The sequence below is a fragment of the Sceloporus occidentalis genome, unplaced genomic scaffold (assembly GCF_023333645.1).
Source record: "Sceloporus occidentalis isolate IW3139 unplaced genomic scaffold, rSceOcc1.0.p SCAF_2, whole genome shotgun sequence".
NCBI classification, from domain to species: Eukaryota; Metazoa; Chordata; class Lepidosauria; order Squamata; family Phrynosomatidae; genus Sceloporus; species Sceloporus occidentalis.
The window spans coordinates 1,893,048-1,908,715 of NW_028316982.1; the positions used below are offsets into that span (position 1 = coordinate 1,893,048).

General features: G+C 43.0%; 1 protein-coding gene across 6 annotated transcripts in view; it reads left to right on the top strand.

The window, feature by feature from the left end:
* The window catches only part of LOC149317856 (ATP-binding cassette sub-family C member 5), an 85,801-nt gene that overhangs the window by 66,494 nt on the left and 3,639 nt on the right, over nt 1–15,668 (top strand). For 5 of the 6 annotated variants that reach the window (XR_016279936.1, XM_089508566.1, XM_089508567.1 and 2 more), the window contains 7 exons: nt 73–201; nt 444–630; nt 3,954–4,043; nt 6,115–6,304; nt 9,367–9,526; nt 10,205–10,283; nt 13,987–14,100. Coding sequence is in view for 5 of the 6 variants with exons in the window: in XM_089508566.1 (XP_089364692.1) it covers nt 73–201; nt 444–630; nt 3,954–4,043; nt 6,115–6,304; nt 9,367–9,526; nt 10,205–10,283; nt 13,987–14,100 (949 nt within the window). In the remaining variant the exon portion in view is untranslated. Of the gene's footprint in view, nt 1–72; nt 202–443; nt 631–3,953; nt 4,044–6,114; nt 6,305–9,366; nt 9,527–10,204; nt 10,284–13,986; nt 14,101–15,668 lie in introns of those variants that run through there. The other variant, XM_089508570.1, reaches the window with a different exon arrangement.

Genomic DNA, 15,668 nt, shown 5'->3' on the forward strand with positions numbered 1-15,668 from the left:
GCAGGTAATTTATTAAATAGTTTGCAGTGTCAGGTCTTTCATTTCCATTTCGTCCTCTTTTTATGTCCGCAGAGTCTTCATTCGAGAGCTGAAGCGCCTGGACAACATCACACAGTCTCCATTCCTTTCACACATCACTTCGAGCATACAAGGCCTCTCTACAATCCATGCCTACAATAAAGGGCAGGAGTTCCTGCACAGGTTAACATTCTTTTCCTTCTCTAAAACACAGTGTTTGTATGCTGCTAGTGTTTAAATTCTGACTGCTAACATTTGACAGTGATCACATAAGATTGAATGCTAGATGTTGTACCATTTTCATTGTGGGGTGGGGTCCTTCCTTCCTTTTTAAAATGTTTTTTAAAAAAACTTATTTATTTAAATTCCACAAAGAATACTAAAACAACTACAACAACAACATAAAATGAAATCCTTTCTTATAGATACCAAGAGCTGCTAGATGACAACCAAGCACCATTCTACTTGTTCAGCTGTGCAATGCGTTGGCTAGCTGTCAGACTGGATATTGTCAGCATTGCCCTCATTACAACCACTGGTTTAATGATTGTCTTAATGCATGGACAGATCCCTTCTGCGTATGCTGGCCTAGCGATCTCCTATGCCGTTCAGGTGAGGTCTTCCCTTGTCTTTCAGCATGTATGAAATTTTTGATTCTGATTATGAGTAAGGATGCTGGGAGTTGTACAATTAAAGTGGTAGCTTGCTTATTCAAGCTCCCTACTTGTGGCTTCAAACAGTTTGCCTTTTTCTTTCCTTTCTATCTGTCTGATCCCTGAAACAGTCGCTAAGTTGCTGTGATGACATGGAATATGTCAGTAATAATATTTTAATGTGGCTATTTAGAGAATCATTAATAAGTGTATCAGCAGAAAGTCCTATGTTCTGTTCCCTGAAAGTCAGGGGAAACTGTGTGGTCAAAGAAGGGATAGGATAGGATTCTATTTAGTGTATTTTATTTTTGATGCTTATGCTTCAGGACACAGAAGCTGCCAGCCAATGTCTCCTCAGCATAGTGTAAATATCCACACATGGAGATTGTTATGTGAACACTATGCAACCGCTATGCAGACTAGCAATGTTGCACAACACGTTAGTGATTAATGCCATTTAATTGCATTGCATAATACATGATGCACAACTTGAGTGCACAATATAGGATGTTCAACTGCAGCACACAGTGCATAACTGCAGTTCACAATTTATTCAAAATCATTTACAGAGCAACATTCTGACTGGCCTCCAGTCAGGCACATGGACACATGTAAGCCACGCTACGCATATGGGGCCAAAATGTCACAGCTGTTCAACACAGGTGTTCTACCAGTAGCTAAAGACAAGGCACAAAGGAACACGCTGTCTGCACAAATCTGCTTCTGCAACTGTTGCGGGAACGCCTCTCCCTACACAATCCGCCCCGCACACTCAGAACATCTGGGAAGTGCCCATAGGGCATTCACTGCTGTGGCTCCTAAATTGTGGAATGACCTACTGGAAGAGATCCATCTTATTACCACCTTAGATGCCTTTAAGAAGGCACTTAAGATGGATCTCTTCTGGCAGGCTTATCCACCGGTTTCTGTATAAGAGATCATGATGAAATGCTCCACTCTTCACTACGATTGTTTGATTATTTGATGACTTTGCCATTTTATAGAACTAATAAGAATGTTTGTATTTCAGTATTAATATTTTATTGACTATAATTTGTATTGTATTATTTTATTGATGTAATCCCGCCTCGATCCACGGGAGAGGCGGGAAATATAAATAACAACTATTATTTTTGTTGTTGTTGTTGTTGTTGTTGTTAGAAAGCCTGTGCTATTGTGCCATTTTGGCCTCATACACATAGCATGACTTAAATGTCTCCATATCCCTAACTGGATGCCAGCCAGACTGTTGCTCTGTACATGATTTTGAACTAACTGATGAAATTTAAGTTGAAAATTGATTTTTAAAATGCAGCCAGTCCTTTTATGTGCCTCTCTGATTGCTACCATTTCATTAACTAAAGTACGTACAGTCTTGGATTGTGGAATAGGATAATGACTCCATTACAGTATTAACTTGGCCGAGTACATAGTTAATACCACTTTGGCCTCAATCCAACATCCCATTAGCATAAATATCTGCAGGCCAGCCTATGCTATGCTGAGCAGTATTTCTCCACCCAAAGCCCCAAAGTTGCCTTGTATGTCCAGTAACCTTTGCGACAAGCAGCCAGAGAGCCTCAGCAATGCTGTAGTCCAGGGGTAAGCAACCTTTTTGAGCCGGGGGCCAGGTTGGTGTCCCCCAGACAATGGGGGGGGAGGGGGGACAAAAAAACAAATAATTAAATAATATAGGACAGCATTTTCAAATGTAGGACACATTTTTAAAAATGGAGGACATGCGAAAAAATTGGATGATTTAAAAAATGTTAATATAAATGCATGTTTCTTAGGCATGATCAAAATGGAGGACATTTGGGCATTATTCCTAGACAGATGGCAGAAATGTACTTCCCTTTTTGGCCAAACACCCCCAACCTCCATTCCAAAACACATACAACAGCACATTTGGGCATTGAACATGGCTTTACTTAACATGGACTCTTGCATATTTCAGAGGCTTATTCCATAACCAAACCCCTTGGGTTTAACACTTAGCATGGTTTAACATGGCTATGCATGTTGAACATGTCAAGGTGGTTTCACAGTTCTTGCACTAAGTGTACTTCTCAGAAGTGTGTACTTGCTCAAGGGACTTTGGTTTTTTTCCACTGCGCATGAGTTTGTAAAAATCACAGCAATTTACATTGGCCTTGCCTCAGAGGCTTTCTGATATCAATATCACCATTAAAGAACCAAAAACACACAGAAAAGGCACTTTGGAAAGTCACACTCTCTTGGCTTCAGAAACAGTGCCTGCATGCCTCTCAAGCTGACTCATATCATCATCATCATCATCATCATCATCATCACCACACTATCACTGTCAAAACAAGGGAGACTTGTTAGCATTAAAAGCACCCAAAACACACTTTGGAAGGTGACACTCTCTCGGCTTCTGAAACAGTGCCTGCATGCCTCTCAAGCTGACTCATATCATCATCATCATCATCATCATCATCATCATCATCATCATCATCACACTATCATTGTCAAAGCAAGGGAGACTTGTTAGCACTTAAAGCACACAAAATAAAATTTAAAAAAACCTTGAGGCCTCTGGCCACTCACCCCTTCCTCCTTCTGCTCCTCCTCCTCCTCCTCTTCCTCCTCCTCCTCCTTCTTCTCCCCCCTCCTCCTCTTCCTTCTCCTCTTCCTGCTCCTCCTCCCCCCTCCTCCATGCGCAGCGCAGCCTGGGGGTGGGGCGGAGGAGGCAGAGGAGAAGGAGGTGGGCCGCACGGAGGGTAGCACGGGGCTGCGCGGGGAGGGCGGTGCGGGGCTTCCCCCTTTGCCTCCTCTGCCCCAGGCCGCGCGGCCCTCCTCTTCCTCCTGCACGCGGTGGAGGAGGAGGAGGGCAACGCAGTCGCGCGGCCCAGGAGGAGAAGGTGGCGGTGGCAGCAGGACCGGGCTGGGGCCGGTCCTGCCGCCTCTGTGGGCCACATCCGGCCCACGGGCTGGGGTCAATTCATGTCTGGATATGGGAGAGGTAGATAGATACTTCTCTGATGTTGCCTGTTTGCTGCAAATGGCTGTGAAAGACAACTTTTGGGGCTTCACAGTAGGTTGTGAGGAGGGACTTTGGGTGCTGTGGAGAGAGGAGGGGAAAACTAACCCCTGGACCTCCTCTGGCATGCATGCATGGAACTTACGCTTGTGTGTGTCATTAATGTTGTTTTTTATATTTGTGGGATATACACCAGAATATAAATAAAACATCTTAACTAATTAATGCCGCAGAGATTGTGGTGTCTGTGGCTCAAGTCTTCTTTCTTTCCAACTCAGCTAACAGGCTTGTTCCAGTTCACGGTCAGGCTGGCTTCAGAGACAGAGGCCCGCTTCACCTCCGTGGAAAGGATTGACCACTATATCAAGGTAGCAATTTCTCTGTGTTTTGCTCATTGCTTGTCATGTTTCCAGATGGCCTGCCTCTGGAAAATGTCTCCAGCCACCTCATTATATTTTAATACTGACTTTGTATTGACCTTGTGACCGGTGCTGAAAATTAAACATGAACATTTTGTGATAGTGGACAGTGATTTAAATAAATTGTCTTTGTTTTGGACTGCATTGGCATAATGGCTCTTCCTTTGCTGGCTGAACTCAAGAAATGCTTGAAGAACAGTGTGTGTGCACATACTTAAAGAAGGGTTAGACTTCATTTCTTTCTGGTTGTGGGGAGGATGACATCTTGTGCTGATGGCTGATTTCTTCCATTCAGGGGTGCTCTCTCTCAGTTCTAGAAGTTTCTGCAGCTGAGGAACAAATTTAAACTGCTAGTAACACTCAGAGGTTTATAAACTCTTGAGACCTGACAGAGAAAGTTTGTTTGTTTGTTTGTTTGTTTGTTTGTTTATTTATTTATTGAGGTATTGATATCCCGCTCTTCAGCCCTAATGGCTCTCGGGGCGGCTTACATTTATTATTTTTTAACCAGACGGTTCCCTGCCCGCAGGCTTACAACCTAAAAGACAGGACACAAAAGGAGAAGGGAAGGGAATCAGGTCCAGCATTCTTCTCTCCCTCGGAGGCCTGGACCAAGGCAGAGGGACCCGAGGGAGGGCTCTGCTTCTTCCAGGCAGGCCTGGTGGACCTCGCCTGCCTCTCTCTCTCTCCTTCAAGATGGTGGCTGAAGGGAGGGGAATGTTATGGCTCCTCCTTGTGTTGAGTATATTTTAAGATGGTTGGAGATGAATTCTCCCATCCAAATCTTACAAAAGGTTCAGCCTCAGATTAGGGCAAGGCAGGATATCAGCTCCTTTGTGACCAGAAAGAATCCTTTCTCAGACGTGGGAGGATTATAGCCTGTTCAGGTAGATGTTTAACAACAACACTCTTGCTTCCTGAGTGGCAGCAAGTACATTTTGTATTCTGCCTTACTTGCCTTTTATTTAGACAGCCACAGAGTGAATGGTGTCAATCTTATAATGCTGAATTATAGGTGTCAATGGAAGGTGTGGATCCTATAATCCTATAATTAGTAAACTTGAGGGAGAGTGCCTGAGAGCAGGTGACTCTGTGTATGTTCCCTCGTGTTAACCTGAGTGCAAAGGGATGTCAACAGGGGTCACTGACTGCACTAGAATCCCTTTGGGGGTTGATAGGTCAGGATTATATAGCCATTCAGCCACCTGCTCCACAGATCTAGAACCTTCCTCTTTGAGGAATGATCTTTCAAGGACATGAACAGGCAATTTGTATCCCTAAAGTTGTTCAGGAGATGCAACCTCTTCTATATGATGTACACTTTATATTTTTAGTGGTGAGACTGCAGTTTTCTAACTAAGAAAACAGCCAGTGGGTGAATCCAACCAAATATCTGTTCCCCGTGTGCAAGATTCCCACACTTTAGTCCTCTAGGTGTTTTGGAATTTGACTCCCAGAAGCCCCAGTCAAATTGGCCACCAGTCAGGAATTCTTGGAACTGAAATCCAAAATGTCTGGAGGACCAAAGTTAGGAACCACTGCCCTAGGAAATCCTACTTTGAGAAACATTGCTTCTGTTTCCTTCAATGTACCATGAGACCATAACTGTCCCTATCCCTAACCCAGTGCTTCTCAATTATTTTCTGTCATGCCCCCCCTAGGAAGAAGAAAACATTTCGCGTCCCCTGCGCGACTGTAAATACTATCATTTGTCTATAAAATTGGTCAAACGAGTCTCCCTTTATGGAGCCTCGCGCCCCACTATTTGAGAAGTACTGCCCTAACCACTGGCCAAGCTGGCTGAGGCTGATAAGAGCTGTTGGGCTCCCTGCTCTAAAGCATCAGGTCCTGTTCCTGCTTTCCTGCTGTATAGATTTCAGTTCCTGATAAATTCTGAAATGTATTGTATAATGAATGCATAGCTACCTATTTGTCATTAAGAGGAAACATTCCCAGGAACACTGTTTGGCCCAAAGGCCTGACTCAACTCTCCTCTCCCTTTCCCCTGTCATTTTCCCAGACTCTTTCTCTGGAAGCTCCAGCTCGGATTAAGAACAAGGCTCCTCCTCCAGACTGGCCTCAGGAAGGAGAGGTTATCTTTGAAAATGCAGAAATGAGGTATCGGGAGAACCTGCCGCTTGTCCTCAAGAAAGTCTGCTTCACTATCAAACCCAAGGAGAAGATTGGCATTGTGGGGAGGACAGGGTCAGGTGAGGACAGATGGACCTAGCCAACTTCTCAGGAAGCTCACATCCATTCTATGTTTGTGTGTGTGAGCTAACTGCAGCCATCTAGTGGAAGGCTGTGCAGGTAAAGATGACTGTTTCTGAAGAACAGCAGTCCTGCTGTTGTGTTGTAGAAATTACTTGCTTCGGTGTCAGAATAGACACAACAGAGACCACAGGGACTAATGCATTGTCTGTGCATGCCATACATGCGCATCCTTGTTACTAAGTAAGAAGCTTCTCTTGCTTGAAACTTCAGAGATTACTGGTAGCATAGGTGCCTTTTGTGAGCTACAGAGATGTAGACATGTATTCCTGTTTGGCCTGTGGGTCTGCCCATAGCAGTTCTTTATTGCAAAAGGGTGTTAATAAATAAGAGGTGTTTGGGCAAACAACTTCACAAGCTAGTAGTTATGATCAACATCTATATGAAGCCGCTGGGAGAAATCATCTATAGACATGGAGCGGGATGTTATCAGTATGCTGATGACACCCAAATATACTTCTCCATGTCTTGGTCATCAGCAATGACGACAGATGGCATTTCTCCCCTCAGTCAATGTCTTGCAGCAGTAATGGACTGGATGAGGGAAAACAAGCTCAAGCTGAATCCAGACAAAACAGAAGTACTTACGGTAGGAGCCCCCAAACCAGATATCGGGCCGCAACCTCCAGTCCTAGAGGGTTTCACGCTCCCCTCAAAGGACTGTGTTCGCAGCTTAGGGGTGCTTCTTGACTTGTCACTTCAGATGAGGATTCAGGTGAATGCAATGGTCAAGAGTGCCTGTTATCAGCTCCAGCTGATACGTCAGCTGCGCCCTTTCCTGGAACAGGGTGACCTCGAAACTGTAGTACATGTGCTGGTAACCTCAAGACTTGGATTTTTGCAATGCGCTCTACATGGGGCTACCCTTGTGCCTAGTCCAGAAACTTCAACTGTTGCAGAATATGGCAGCCAGATTGATTACAGGAACAACTAGGAGTGACCATATTACACCTATATTAAAATCACTCCACTGGCTGCCTATTCATTTCCGGGCACAGTTGGTCATTACCTTTAAAGCCCTCCATGGCTTGGGCCCAACCTACTTAAAGGATCACCTCCTTCCGTACAATCCGCCCCATACCCTCAGATCCTCTGGGAGGAATTTGTTGCAGTCCACAAAGACCAGATTGACGGCGACCTCCCAGAGGACTTTTTCCGCAATCGCTCCCACTTTATGGAATGACCTGCTGGATGAGATCAAATTGCCAACCTTGAGAGCGTCAAGAAAGTTGTCAAGACGGATCTCTTCCGGCAGGCCTTCCCAGAATAGAACCCGGCCATGTAACGTTCCCCCCACAGACATATATAAGCGAAGACTCTGCCCACCGTTATTTTATTATTGTAGTGTTGTTTTTAGATTTTTATTGTCTATAATTTTAATAGATGGAATTGTTTAATCCTTTTTAAGGGGGGGAATTGTATATGTTGTATTTTTAAAAGGTTGTACACCGCTTTGATTGTGGAAACAAAAAGCGGGATATAAATTAAAGTTTTATTTATTATTTATTTATTTATCACTGTTCCAGTTTCCTTCAGTCCTATCACCTTTCTTCTCAGCCTCTGTTTTGTAGGTGACCTAAATCTCTTCAAGCTGTTTGCCTTGAGTGACAACCATGAAACTGAATATTCTTGTTTTCCTCTCTTTTCCATTTCTGCCATATCTTTTTTCACTATACAGTGTATTGAACAGTAATCTGTTGTATTAAACCAGGGCTGGGCAACTGTGTTCCATTACCTCCCTACAAGACCTTGGTGGTCTATGCAGCCCCACCTTTTAAAAAACAACAATACTTTTTTGTTCATTTTAAAAATTCAAGATCCCCCTCCCTTTGCTATAGTTCTAGGCTGTCTTAGACCCAGAGAGGTCTTTGTTAAACTAGAAAGTTAAAAATCTTGGACCAGAATTACCCATCCCCAACATGGCAAAAGCATGCATTATGATAATGATAATGACAATAAATTAATTGTGCAATTGGGGCCTCAAAATGGTTTTTGGTGGCCAGATACAGCCCACAGGGCACACATTGTCCATTTCTGTATTAAAGTATGAACTGTCTTGAATGCATTGGGAGAAAGGCTGTATAAACATGTAGTACACTAGTTAGAACTATTTTGCTCTAAACAGCTGCACACATCAGTGGGGGAATACTATTCAAAGATATTCATTTATGAAGCCAGATCAAGCTTCTAGGTTTATTTGTGTATTGTCATAGTGGTTGTGAATGAACAAGTGTGTTGATGCATGTATTGCTGATTCACTTCTGCTTCAGTTCTCCAGAAAGAGTGACTACCATATATACTCATCTATAAATCTAAAAATTTATGCCCCACAATTGACCCCAAAATCCTAGGTCAACTTACTTACAGGTCAGTATTGTAATGTGACAGCAGCTCTTCCAGATTTTCTGTCCTGGGCCAAGCAGATAGAGTCCTTGGTGATTGATTGATTGATTGCTGTTTGTTTAACAGCCCCTCTCCCACTGCCTTGGGAGTGAAGGCTGAACCACTGAAGCCTCGTATTGACAGCTGCTTCTCTCTTTCCGCTCACATACACACACTGAAGGAGCCTCCAAGTTTTACACTTGACCTATCCATGGGTCATGTCAGAATCCATACTTTTGGCTCCAAAAACTTGCCCTTCATATATACATGAGGTCAACTTATAGTTGAGTATATACGGTAAATAAACTAAAAAAGCTCCTCCTCTGATTGTTGCTTGATGAGCAAACCAGGTTTGATGAGTAAGCCAATAGGGCATTCTGGTTTATAATTTGGACTGAATTAGGAGCCAGGGATTGCTGTTTGGGCAAGCGCCATCACCCTTCCATACTCTATACAGCTCTCAATCCTTGTGCCTTATTGTGAGGAATGAAACATCTCCTTGTGATAACACCAACTTACTATATTATTATTATTATTATTATTATTATTATTATTATTATTATTATTATTTGTATCCCACTCTTTCCCCAGAACTATTATTCTTCCATGCTTTTTTCAGGAAAGTCCTCTCTGGGAATGGCCCTCTTTCGTTTGGTCGAACTCTCAGGAGGCTGCATTAAGATTGATGGAGTGAAAATCAATGACATTGGCCTAGCAGATCTCCGGAGCAAGCTTTCCATAATCCCCCAGGAGCCTGTGCTGTTTAGTGGTACAGTGAGGTTAGTAGAACGCATCACAAAAAAGATAGAAAAGAGATTGCCTCTTCTCCAACCTTCCAAATGATACTAAGTCACAAGGGAAGTGGACATTCCACTACACTAGTAAATAGGATAATGAAGATTGTCAGTGTAATTTACTACACTTGTTCTGAGGCTTCTGCCCACTTTTTGCTCCATGTAGCTAAGAAAACCCTATGAAATTCACGGGGTTATCATAATTCAAGAGGTGACTTGAAAGTCCCTATACAAGGTAAAATATGACAGATTTGAGGATCTGAATGCTGCTTTAACAGTTTGGTTTCCACTTGACAACTTAACATAGTGTGTGGGGTTGGATTATTTTTTTCCCCTTTGGAGCTAGCCCTATATATGTAATATTTTCAGACAAAAAAAATCAGCTTGGGAATATATCACTTGCTTGGGAAAAAAAGCTGATTTTCTTTTTGAAAACCTTTTATTTTATGGATCCTGCATACTAGTGAAAGGCATCACGTGGGAGCCAGGCAGGTTTGTTTGTTCTGGATCTTCTTTCCTTCAAACATCTTTTGAATTTGACTGTCTTGAACATTTTCTTTCAATGTCTGACTTGCGTAATATGTGTTTTTCTTACAGTCTGTTAGGAAGGGAATTGACTGCCACTTGCTGTTACTCTCTCCCTCTCTCTCTCTCATCCTCTAGATCTAACTTGGATCCTTTCACACAGTACAGTGAAGAGCAAATCTGGGATGCTTTGGAAAGGACCCACATGAAGGACTGTGTAAGTACTGGAATTGATAGGAGAGGTAGTGTTCTTGCCAACCCTGGTACTTGGCAATGTAGAAAAGCTGAGCCCTGTTTCCAGAGGAGGATTGTATCTGAGAGGCCCAGTGTGGGTGGCTCCAAAATAAAGTTTGCCCCTTTGTGGGAGCCATTATGAGGGAGGAGGAAGGGCACCTCTTAACTCTCCAGGTAGTTTTTGTGTTCCTTTCTGGAGAGTTGAGAGCTGCAGCCACACTGAAAAAATAATCCAGAACTCCTATAGAAAACTTTCAAGGTAAAACTACAACCTTCAGTAATGATTGTCCTCAGCTGCATCCACAGTGCAGAAATACTCCAGTCTGACACCACTTTAACTACCATGCCTCAGTGCTGTGGAGTTCTGGAAATTGTAGTTTGTTGTGGCACCAGAGCTCTCTGCCAGAAAAGGCTAAATAGCTCACAAAATGACAACTCCCAGAATTCCATAGCACTAAGGCATGGCAGTTAAAGTTTCAACCTGGATTATTTCTGGAGCGCGGATGCAGCTGAGGACAGTCATTGCTGAAAGGCTTTATACCTTGAAAGTGTTCTTTAGGAGTACGCCTGGGAAGGAAGACACTTGTCTGCGGGACGAGGGAGACAGGCAAATCAGAATAAATACAAGTAAGTGGAGAGACAAAATGGAGGGGGATTAGCCAGGTGAGGAGAATTTATTAGGCAATGACTGGCTGTGCTGTTTGCTGGTCTTCCAACCAAAGAGACAGTTGGTGATTGCTCACATCTGTTGTTTTTAAATGAACAGTCCCGGGGGATTTTTTGTTTTCGTTGTTGCCACTATTGTGCCATGTGCAGCAGCGAGAGAGAAACAGTGGCTTTGGAAAATATGAATGTGGTCCCTGACACTGCTTTCCAAGCTCTGTTTTTGGAGGGAAGCCAGGGGTATCTGTAAGCAAGTGGATAGTCAGAAACGGGATTAAAGAAACTCAACACAGATGTGGGGATCAAGACAACTGAAGGTGATTCAGATACTGAAGATCCCAGCATGACTGAGCTGCATTACAGCCTCTTAAGAAGTATATGTAGTTTGCAGACTATTTCCGGAGTCAAAGCTGATATTCAAGTCACAGGAACATTATGTTATCAGAGAACAGCATAATTTTAAAAGATTATTATTATTATTATTATTATTAAGCTTTATTTATAAAGCGCTGTAAATTTACACAGCGCTGTACATACAATCTTTTTAATTGGACGGTTCCCTGCCCTCGGGCTTACAATCTAAAAAGACACGACACAAAAGGAGAAGGGAGTGGTGGTGGGGAAGGGGCCTGTCTAGTAAGATAATACATATAAAATGCATAGCAATACAGGAAATGATTCAATAAAACAGACAACAAAAGAACATCAAATAGCATGTGAGAATTATGCAAAGCCTGGGAACGCTTCTCTGAACAGGATGGTCTTCAGCTTCGTTTTGAAGCTGGTTAAGGAAGTGATGGCTCTTGCTCGCGGGGGAAGAAGGTTCCAGGAGTGAGGTGCAGCATGTGAAAAGGGGCGAATCTGAGATGGGGCAGAGGGAATCCTGGACTGAGACAGCAGACCTAGACTACCAGAACGGAGGGCCCTGGTGGGAAGGTGAGGGGAAAGAAGGTCTGATAAGTCAGGAGGGGCCAGTCCATGGAGGGCTTTAAACGTCGACAGCAGGAGCTTATGCTGAATGCGGAAAGGGAGGGGGAGCCAGTGAAGGGATGCCAAGACAGGAGAGATGTGGTCAGAGCGGTGGGTGGAAGTGATAATGCGTGCAGCTGAATGCTGGACAGAGATTAAAGGACGGAGGTGAGAAAGAGGAAGCCCAGCCAGGAGGACATTACAGTAATCAAGTCGTGAGACCACTAGGGCATGGACCAGGATCTTGGCAGTAGAGGCGGAGAGATATGGTCAGATTTTGGCAATATTGTACAAGAAGAATCTACAAGCCTTGGCTGTGGTCTGGATCTGAGGGATACACGACAGAGAAGAATCAAAGATGAAACCAAGACTGCGGGCTTGCTGGACTGGTTGAATAGAAATGTTGTCCACAGAGACAGAACAGGAGAGTTGAAGGGTGGGCTTAGGAGGAAAGACAAGAAGCTCCGTTTTGGACATGTTGAGCTTCAAACGCTGATGGCGCATCCAATGCGAGACAGCTGTGAGACATGATGAAACTTGCTGTTCGAGCCTTGGAGAAAGGTCAGGGGTGGAAAGATATAGCTGGGTGTCATCGGCATATAGATGGTAGGAGAAACCAAAGGAGCTAATGAGTTTTCCTAAGGACAGTGTGTAGAGAGAAAACAGAAGGGGACCCAGAACAGAGCCCTGGGGAACTCCAACAGAGAAGGGAACAGGAGATGAAGTCTGACCTCCTGCAACCACTGCAAAAGATCTGCCAGACAAGTAAGATCTAAACCAGTCAAGAACAGAGTCTGAGAACCCAAGGTCAGAAAGTATGTCAACTAGGAGACAGTGATCAACGGTGTCAAAGGCTGCAGACAGATCAAGAAGGATGAGAACAGAGTAAAGGCCATTAGCCTTGGCCTGTAAAAGGTCATTGGAGATCTTAGTGAGAGCTGTCTCTGTGGAATGCCTTGGGCGGAAACCAGACTGAAAGGGATCGAGGATGGAGTTGGCTTCAAGAAACTCAAGACAGCGAGAATAAACAACCTGTTCCAAAACCTTAGAAAGAGAAGAAGAGAAATTGGACGATAGCTAGACAGAGAGGAGGGGTCAAGAGAAGGTTTTTTCAGAATTGGGGAAATGAGAGCATGTTTGAAGTCCGAAGGGAAGGAGCCTGTAGAGAGAGAGAGAGATTGAAGATATGGAGAAGCGAGGGGAGAAAAGAAGGAGCTATAGAGATTAGAAGACGAGTAGGAATTGGGTCAAGAGAACAAGTTGCAGGTTTGGAAGAGTTCAGAAGTGTAGAGAGTTCATCCAAAGAAGCAGGAGGAAACACAGAAAATTTGTTAGGGGAAGGCGAAAGAAGATAAAACCATGCTGTTAAAAAACATCCTTATTATATCAAAGATAGTAGAATCAGTACGTAGAGAGATCTTGTAGCACCTTTGAGACTCACTGAAAGAAGGAAATTGGCAGCATGAGCTTTCCTAGACTTTGGTCTACTTCCTCAGGTGCATTTGAGAAAGTAGCCTGAAGTCCTAGGAAAGCTCCTTTTGCTAATTTCATTCTTTCAGTGAGTCTCAAAGATGCTACAAGATCTCTCTACATGCTTATTATATGTCACCTCAAGCACTCTTGAAAAAGTTAGGAAACAGACTCAGAAATGTTATAAATAAAACAAAGGCCACAGCAGATAAGTTCTTGTGTACCCTGTGGATTGGAATAGACTCTTGTTAGTGACACTGAGTCAGTTCGATGCAGCCCATATTGAAGGTTTCTGAAACTAATTTTGGATCATCATTAGAATTGTAGCATCACAGAGTTGGTTGAGACCACAAGGACCGTCCAGTCCAACCCTCAGCCATGCAGGAATACACAGTCAAAGCCCTCTTGCCAGATGGTGGCTGACAGGTCACATTGTACTCTCCGTTGGCTGAGGGGTGTTTGGATTGGTGTGTTGAAAAGGAATTTTATAGTTAGCATTAATTAAGTTGTTTGGCCTCCTGAATAAGATGTACCAGTTTTGAGCCACACTTTTGATGTGTCTTCTTTCTCTTGCCCTCAACCAGATTTCTCAGCTGCCCATGAAACTTGAATCTGAAGTAATGGAAAATGGCGAAAACTTCTCTGTTGGAGAGAGGCAGTTGCTTTGTGTAGCCAGAGCCTTGCTGCGTCGTTGTAAGGTAAGTTGGGGAATTGCAGAGAGTAGTCATTTAGGTGGGTGCTTAGTGTCTGCTTTGCTAAAGAAAATGCTCTTCTTCAGCCACAAGGAAAGGAGCAGGATTGGATGACAGTGGCTGTGACATCTCTCTTACTGAAAATGTTGGGCTTGTTCAGATTATTTATATTGGCTTTATATTCTGATCCAGACCTGAAATGTTTTACCTCTTTGAAGGGCACTGCCCCTCATATTTGTACACTTCTATTTCAGCTCCAATTTTGGTGTACTGGCTCACTTCTTAGACTTGGGCTTGTGATAAATGGCTATTACTCTAAGTAGGATTACTATGTATCTATGTTTGAAGAGAAAATGAGATTTCTGCCTGAATTCTGTGTCCCATACGCAGTGTGCAAATCAAATACATTTGTATATATTTAGTGTAGGCTACACAATTTAATTTTGGTTCTCATTCTTATTGGGAGGAATCGGTATCTATGCATGGTACTGAAGCCTTCTTTCAGTCACAAGGTATAATTCACATTACTGAAAATCTCAGCTTTCATTTTAAAAACAAAAACAATGGGCTTCTTCTGGAAAGAATGTTTGTTTGAGATTTGTAGTAATGTAAATTACTGCTGTCAGTTTGACTTCAGCTTATGGCAACCCTATGAATGATAGGCCTCCGAAGTCACCTTATCATCAGCAGCCCTGCTCAGGGGCTGCAGGCTCAGAGCCATGGCTTTCATCTATGATTTGAGTCCATCCATATGGAATTTGGTCTTTCTCTTTTCCTTCTGCCTTCCCAAGCATCATTGTCTTCTCTAGGGAGCCATGTCTTCTCATGATATGGCCAAAGTATGACAGTCTCAGTCTCAATCTCAGTTTAGTCATCTTCGCTTCTAGGGAGAGCTCAGCCTTGGTTTGCTCTAGGACCCATTCATTTGTCTTTTAGCCATCCATAGTCATAGTATCCCTAGAACTCTTCTCTAACACCACATTTCAAATATAGTTCATGTTCTTCCTATCATTTTAGAGTTCAATGCTGTATCTTTACACTTCAGGATCTCATCTAGTTCCTTCATAGCTGCCCTCCCAAGTCCTAATCTTCTTCTGATTTCTTGACTAGTCTCCATTCTGATTAATGATTGAAAATGTTGAACTATAGAACTATAGAAAATGTTGAACTATTTTTGTTTTCTTAATGTTCACCTGTAAAACTGATTTTGCACTTTCTTCCTTGATTTTCTTCAGTAGTTATTCCAAGTCTTTACTATTTTCTGCTTGTAGTATGGTGTCATCTGCTTATCTTAAGTTATTGATGTTCCTTGCTCAGAGTCTAATCCTGCTTTATGTATGGTATGTTTGGCATACAAGCTAAACAGGTAGGATGATAAAAATGCAGCCTTGCTTGGTCCCCTTGCCAATTGGAAATCATTTTGTTTCTCCATATTCTCTCCTGATAATAGCCTCTTGTCCTGAGTACATGTTATGCATCAGGACAATCAAATGTTGTGGCACACTCATTTCTTTAAGAATGAGCCATATTTTTTATGACCTATACAGTCAAAGGTTTTGCTATATTATTATTAT